The following is an 8,167-nucleotide window of genomic DNA, read 5'->3' as shown; positions in this document are numbered from 1 at the left end:
ATCTGCGTGCTGAGACAAGTACTATATTATACTTACTAAAATTTACACGAATCCCCATATATCCCATAATCTCTTACTACCAATAGTCTTTGTTGTTCAATAATAATTGTCTACTATTAAATTGATATAGGAATTAATAAATAATAAATGATAAGAGTAATCTTATCAAATCACTCTTATTAAATATTGAAAAATGAACAATATTTTATAAAAATGATAAAATAAATATAAAATAATAAATATTTCACTAATTTTATAAACTAAACAAGTATTGTTAGATATTTCAAAATAGTACAATGAACAAATAAAAATAAACAAATAAAATATTTATTTATATATTTATTTTTCATATTTAGAATTCATAACAAAAATCTTGACTCCGCCACTGATCCTATCCCCACACCTCTTCTCTTGTCTCTCTTTTGTGTGTATATATATGTGGAAGTTCAGAGAGTAGTGGGGGGCATAAGTTAATAATCTTGGCTTTTGCATAAAATTTCCTCTATATATATCTCCTTTCATTTAATTCCTCTCCAAATTAATCCCACTTCTCTCTTCTTCAAAATTACTCAAATCAATTTTCTCTTATACTATAATCAGAGTTTTGATTAATTAAATCTTATATATATATACTTGGAAGAATTGTATATGGATATGGATACTTCTAATGCACAAAATTATCACCAGGTAATTATTATTATTATTATTTATATTTTTTGCACTTTTTAAGGATTTTCTCCCTTGGGTTTCCCCTGTATTATGTTTTTTTTTTCACTCTGAAAAGTTTTTTTATGAGAGGGTTTAGTTTAACTAAAGTATGAGATACTCTTATGCAATTTTTATTCTATCAGCAGTCGAATTTAACTAGCTAACATTTGAAAGCAAATTTGGTTGAAGTTTGAATTTTTTTTAATTAAAAATGGTTTTTGAAAGTTCAATTTTTTATTCTTTTTATTCACTTGATATCCTCATGTTCTCTTCTTTAGCTTTTATCTGTTTTTTTTTAAAAAATTTAAACCTTATAAATTGAGAACTCCTCTGAAAAAAAACACATTAATTTCTATATTTGGTAATAATTCAATTTTAAAATGCTTATTATATCATTAATGAGATAATTTATAGTGATACAAACATTTATGACTTGTTTTAGAGCACGCAAGTTTCATAATTTTTTCTTAATTAAATTCTATGTCAAATCAAATATTATCACATAAATTGAGACAGAGAAAATAACTGAAACATTTGGGACTATGCTAATCTTTGTTGATTTTTTATTTTCCATAGGAAATGTCTTCACAAACACTAGAAAGCATGTTGGCATGCACAAAGCCACAGCAAGAAAAGAAACCAAGGCCTCATGATGAAGTACAAAAATGTCCTAGATGTGATTCTGCTAACACCAAATTTTGCTACTACAACAATTATAGTCTCACTCAGCCTAGGTACTTTTGCAAATCATGTAGAAGGTATTGGACAAAAGGAGGTACATTAAGAAATGTTCCAGTAGGAGGAGGGTGTAGGAAGAAACAAAGATCATCATCAAAGAGGTCAAGTCCAGATAATCAATCCTTGATGACCACCACTACTTGTCCTAGTAATCAAATATCACCTCTTACACAAGTTTCTTATGATCCCAATGACCTTAGTCTAGCATTTTCTAGGCTCCAAAACCAAGAAAGTGGACAATTAGTGTGTCCAGAGTTGCAGAGAACAGTTCGAACTGACGACGCAATCTTTTCTGATTCGTTTTGTCTTACTAATTTTGGGAATAGTGCCCTTCATGATGTTCTTGAAAATCGTGGCATGTGCACCTCTTCTACAAAAGCTATTTCTCATGCTGGCTTTCTTGATGCACTTAGGGGTGGATTTCTTGAAACACCAAATGGCTTCTTGAACCATAACTTGTACTACTATGGATCAAATGGTAATAATGGGAACAATATGGGACATGTTGAAAGTGCAAGTGGAGAAATGGTAGCAAATTTTGATCAAGAAGTGAGAAGTGGTGTCACAACATCCATTGCATTGAAAGAAGAGATGTGTAGTGACAATAAAATCTTGTTGGGATATCCATGGCAGATTAATGGAGATAGAAATGTGGCTGATTTTGAGTACTCAAACGGGCAAAATTGGTATGGTTTAGGGTTTCCTTCTGGGCATGGACTTCTCAATAGCCCTCTTATGTAGATGTTAGAAAAGATAAGCCAATCTTTAATTTGCCAAAAAGAAAAGAAGATACTACTAAGAGTTTTTGTTATTAATTAGAAGAGGTTTGAAGATTATTTTAATGGTCTTTTGTGTAAGGAGTTTTGATTCATTTGAATCATCTCTCTCTCTCTTTAGCTTGTTCTTTCATTGAAGTGAAACTTCCAAATTTGTTCTTCATCTAGACTAGCAGTAAAGGTATTGGCCTATGTAATTTCATACTCTCTTTGTTCCATTTATGAGAGATTTTTTATTATTTTAATGGCATGGTCTTATAATTCTGGACTTTTATGTTCTCATATCTATCTATGGTCATGTCTTCAGTTAAATGCAGGTAAGTCATGTTTTGTCTATTCATATATTTCTAATATTTATTTGGCCTGTTGCTTCCTCTTCTAAGACCCTATCATAGTCAATATCTGACACCTTCTCACTAGCTAAGACATTTGTGCATCTCCTCTTCATTTGTTTGAACTGTCTCTGTCTCGTCTCCCTTATATATCTTGTCCACTATACTGGCCTCTGTCACCTTGTCCTAAATATCTTTATTTTTAATGATATATTTCTCTTAATATGCCACATATCCATCTCAATATCCTTATTTATGCTACTTTTTTTTAGACGATTATTAAGCGCTTTCCTGCAATTCTGTTCAATATTTCTTGACCGGCCAACACGCCATTTCATACATGGTCTAACATTTATTTTACAGAACTTACATTTGAATTTTGATGGCCTATTCTTATCACACAGAATAGAGAATGAGAGCTTCCACTTTATCGTTCACCTCGCTTAATATGATGTATAACATCATCGTCAATCTCTTCTTAAACTATTAACCCAAGATATTTGAGACTTTTTAGTGAAGTCTGACTTCAAAAATTCATTTATGAAAAAAATGCCAACAAGTTATTTATATTTGACTAGAGAGAGTAACCTTTTATATTCTAATTTCGGACTTTCATATTCTCATATATATGGTCATGTCTTCAGTAAAATGTAGGTATGACATGACTTGTCTATTCACATCTCTCTAATATTTTTTTGGCTTGCTGCTACCTCTTCTAAGACCCATTATAGTCAATCTCTGATACCTTCTCACTAGGGCATTTGTGCATCTCCTCCTCATACGTCTGAACTATCTCAGTTTTGTCTCCCTTATCTTGTCCACCAAGCTAGGTGCTCTCAACTTGTCCCAAATACTTTTGTTTTTAATGATCATATTTCTTCTAATATGCTCACACATCTATCTCAACATCCTTATTTAATCTATCATGATTGACACACATTCAATAGTATTGTATCTCATCATTCAATACTATTTCTTCCAAAAATAAAAAGGGTAAGTGATTGACCCACAGAATCAGATAGTGATGCTTCATAGTTGATTTTTAGTGAAGTCTAAACTATTTCACTAGCAAGGGGGTACTACAGTATATTAGTATTACAAAATGTGAGAATATTAAAATGCATAGTTCATATATTAAAGATATTCTATCATGATTGTTTCTTATTTTTAGGTAGATCCTTCTATTGTTATTATTATTATTATTATTATTATTATTATTATTATTTTTATTATATTAAAGAATAATATGGTGGAATAATAATTAAAGAATAATGAGAGTTGTTGGACTGATCTTCTCTTCTTTATAGGCTTTGGAATTTTAGTGAGCTATGAGAGCACCAATTTCGGGATAGATTTTCCTCTATTGCCTGACCAAATCCAACATCAGATTTTGGCGTGACAGGTTTTGTAATATTTTATTCCCTCAGCATATATAATTTCAACTATGCATCTTTTTATTATATTATACTATATATATTATATATATTTGCCCAATTGTTGCTTGCTTTTTAGTCAGCTTGACAAGATTTTTGAATGACAAAATTACCTAGGTCTGTTTTAAGAAATTGTATCAAATCAACTTCTTCTTTTTCTTGCTTGGATTGATTTGATATTAAATTATTTTAAATTTGAAAATATTTAATTTGATTTGATTTGAAGTATATAAATTTGGAAAAAAACTAAACCTGATGAATGAAAAATTCCACATCGAAGATGAATGGGGTAACTTGGACTCTTACCATAGTTTGGACAATCCTTCCCCTTAAACTAGTTTTTTGTGTTTGATTGGATCCAAGATTCATTTAACATGGAATCTATAATACTCTGTAAATTGGAGTTAGAATTTGAATCTAGTTAATACTTGAGGTTAGATTCGCACCATTAAAAATAAGAGTTTTAGGTTAAATTGCATGTCCTACTTGAAGGTATTTTTTTCTCTAAATTCCAACACTTCAAACCATTAGTCAATTCGAACTTTGTACAAAAAAAATTATGTACGTTTTACTAATCCTCAACTTAATCCGTAGATTCTAGTAGTTCAATTCGAGTCATTAAAGTAGGATTTTTTGGGGAACTTTTCTAAGGTAAGTCCTAGCTTAATTACAAGTATTAAAGGGATAATTGGGGTTTGTGTAGCTTGTTGAAGGGCATTGTAATTGTTGAGTGATTCTTGAAATTAAATCGTTAGAGCGTGCACTTTGATTGTCCATGAAGGGTAGTACAAAATTCATAGAATTCGATTAAAGTTCTAATCTTTATCATCATAATTGATTGTAGATCTATATTGAACGTTGTTGAACACATCTAAAACGTTTTTAACAGGATATGTGATATGTCTATTTTTTAGAACATTCTTCTCATGTATATCTTTATTTTAAACATACTTTTGACTACAAAGAGGTTTTGAATATAACTTTATGCGTGTGAGAGACAAGCTCACATCGAGTCTTCATACTTACTCATGTTATGATTTATGTAAGAAAACATGTTTTGCATTGTTGAATTGAATATTTAAAATAATGACTTTCAACATTCCGTTTGCTTTATGAACGAGCTATTGACTTGAAATATGATTTAATATTTTTTAGCATGGTTGCTAATTATCGAGACACGTCAATTAGTCTCTTACTCTAACAAGAATGTAACATCCCGCCTTAGAAAGAACTAGAATTAGAAAGAACTAAATTGGAAATAGAAAAATTCAAAATTTTGCAAGTTATGCATAAGTTATGAGTTTTGGGTCAACTTCAAACGACCATAACTTTCAGTACATGATGATTTAGGTGACCCATAAGATATCAAATGAAAGTTCTTGGAATCCTCTTTCCAACTCCATCGAGTTTGCTAATTTTCGAGCTTGTATGAGGGAGATATACCCGTTTGAAGTCGGGCTGTCCAGTTAAGGAAATTACCCAAAAATATGAAGGGTATTTTGTTTTTTTCCTTACCCTATCAGCTTTAATTCATTTTAGTAAATAATTAGAGTTCTAAACTGATTTGGTTTAGTTTACACAATCATAATTCACACTAGGGTTTTAGAAAAGAGTTCAAGAGGAGAAAAGATGAGAAAGGTCAAAGTTTCGTTGCGGATTTCGCCAAGGGTTTGATCCCTAAGAGGTATGTGAGTTTACATAGCGTAGGGTTCTTTCATCCACGCGCCAATCATATTATATTCAACGTAATTGCATTCTTGAAAGCAAAGGATTTGAGTTCTTGATGAGTTTTATTGAAGTTTCTTTCATAATCTTGATTTTTGAGGTTTTGATGAGTTCTTGAGATAATCGTATGAGTTTTAAGGTTGTTTTTGAGTAGATTCTTGCATACTAGTGTTGGGTATTCGAATCTAAGTGACTAGGAAAGAACCATTCGATTCTAGGCGAATTAGGGTCGAAAAACAAGCAAGCAAATTCATTGGTTTTCTGGGCAGGGGCATGGGGTGCCGTGCCACTCAATGCGCCCTAAAGAGTCTTCTATAGGTAGGGCCCTGGGGCTTCGCGCCACTCAGTGCGCCCCAACCCACCTACTGTAGTTCAGGGTCTGGCGCCCTGCACCACTATTTACGCCAGGGTCGCCAGCTCATCTACCCTTTCTCACTTCTTTCCGTTTGAGTTCCCTTGAATCGTACCTATATTTTCTAGTTGATTTCTACACTCTAAGGTACGTCTAAACATCGAGAGATCATCTATAACATTAGATCATAACCCTTGAATCCATAATTCAAATTCAAGGTAGAGCTAAGATTCAAATCTAGAGTCTTCTTGGAGTTCCTTCAAAAAGTCTTTTACAATTAATTTAAACTTGTTAAGACTTAAGCATTGAGTTTGAGAAAGAGTAGAGCCGAGTTCATTTTCTTAAAAATGATATATGGGAACTATGTGTAACACAGCGCAACTAGAAAGAACTAGAATTAGGAAGAAACCGTTTTTGGAAATAATCAAATTTGGAAAGTTGGACAAAGTTAAGTATGAGTTTTGGATCAACTTCAAACGACAAGAAAATACTAGCTCAGGATAAGTTAGGTGTGCTACAAGATACCGTAGGAAGGATCTTTGAATTATCTTTTCCAACGCCGCCGAGTTTGCACTATTTCGAGTTTGTATGAGGGAGATATGCCCATTTGAAGTTGGGTTGTCTAGATAAGGAAAGTCAAAACCGGATTTTAGAAGGGTCTTATGGTCTTTTCACCACCCAATTAATTAAATTCGTTTTTTAGTAATTAAGTTGGGTCTCAACTGATTGGATTCAGTTTACGCTATTGAAAATAAGTTAGGATGTTGATAGAAGAGAAAATAAGAGGAGAAAGGAGAAGAAGAAGCAAGGAATTGCCGAGTTCTTGAAGAATTGCTTGTGGATTTCGCCAAGGGGTGATCCCTATGAGGTATGTGAGATCACATAGCTTATGGTTTAGTTAACGCACGCGCCAACCATGATTTATTTCAGCGAATTTATAATCTTTAAAGTTTAGAAATTGAGTTCTTGATGGATTTGTTTGGGTTATTTATATTGCTTATATTGATATGAGTTCAGTTGAGTTGAGTTGAGTTGATACCAGGTTTGTTGTTTCAGTTCCTTTCAAGCTTATGTCTTGTTTTAGAATTCCTCTCGCATGCTTGTACATTCAATGTACTGATGCTATTTGGCCTACATCGTTGTTATGATGCAGATATAGGTAACCAGGATTAGCATCCAGCGCATCGTTGATACTAGTTGAGCTCCAGAGTTGTTGGTGAGCCTCCTTGCTTTCGGAAGATCGCTTTTATTGCTTTCAGTATGTTTAGTTCATTAAGATGTCGTGGGTCTTGTCTCAACGTCTATCTTAGTTGTTAGAGGCTTCATAGATATTCAGATGTCAGTTCTTTAGTCTTTCCATTTTTCATTTTGTTATGTTGAGACTTGAGTTGCCACTTTGGCCAGTGAATGTTATTTTAATACATTCTCAATTGTCTTTGAGCTTTCAGTTTACTTTTAAAAGTACAGTTATAATTGAGTTAAGTCTTCTGCTGAGTAAGTAAGCCAGGCCAAGGGTTCGGTTAGGGCCAGCAATTGTTCTCGAGTGCTAGTCCCGCCCAGGGTGTAGGCTCGAGGCGTGACAAACTTGGTATCAGAGCACAAAGTTCAATAGGATATCGGTATATTGGTCCTTACAGAATATCCAAAAGGATTGACAATGTAACTTATGAGTTGGAGCTACCACAAGAGTTAGCAGCGGTTCATCCAGTATTTCATATTTCCATGTTGAAGAAGTGCATGGGAGATCCTTCACTTATCATACCTACCGAAGATATTGGTATCAAGGATAACTTATCTTATGAGGAGATTCTTGTTCAGATTCTAGATCGCCAAGTTTGCAAGTTGAGGACCAAGGAAGTAGCATCAGTCAAAGTTCTTTGGAGGAATCAGTCAAAGTTCTTTGGAGGAATCAGTTTGTTGAGGAAGCTACTTGGGAAGCTGAGGAAGATATGAAGAAGATATATCCACATCTCTTCGAATACGGAGAAGTTCCAAATTAAGGTACTAATCCTTTTCTTGGCATTTATTTTTGAGTTGGCATTTTGTATTTGCATTTTTGCTTGTTAGGTGTTTGAGATGAATGTTAGATGTTACGCCCTTAGC

The 8,167-nt window shown here is 33.1% G+C and overlaps 1 protein-coding gene across 1 annotated transcript; it reads left to right on the top strand.

The window, feature by feature from the left end:
* Window positions 1–464: 464 nt before the first annotated feature.
* LOC102592791 (dof zinc finger protein DOF2.1-like) lies at window positions 465–2,467 on the top strand. The gene is made up of 2 exons (XM_006366538.2): window positions 465–687; window positions 1,285–2,467. Exons 1-2 carry the CDS (start codon window positions 649–651, stop codon window positions 2,185–2,187), a joined length of 942 nt encoding a protein of 313 aa, XP_006366600.2. The 5' UTR covers window positions 465–648; the 3' UTR covers window positions 2,188–2,467.
* Window positions 2,468–8,167: the final 5,700 nt, after the last annotated feature.

This window comes from Solanum tuberosum, unplaced genomic scaffold (genome assembly GCF_000226075.1).
Source record: "Solanum tuberosum cultivar DM 1-3 516 R44 unplaced genomic scaffold, SolTub_3.0 scf00654, whole genome shotgun sequence".
In the NCBI taxonomy this organism is placed as follows: Eukaryota; Viridiplantae; Streptophyta; class Magnoliopsida; order Solanales; family Solanaceae; genus Solanum; species Solanum tuberosum.
Note: the sequence above shows the minus strand (reverse complement) of the source record. Positions and strands in the feature narration are given on the sequence as shown.

Coding starts and splice junctions, on each gene's coding strand:
- LOC102592791 (XM_006366538.2), top strand. CDS start 649: ATGGATATGGATACTTCTAATGCACAAAATTATCACCAG. Junction 688..1,284: donor ATGCACAAAATTATCACCAG/GTAATTATTATT, acceptor TATTTTCCATAG/GAAATGTCTTCACAAACACT.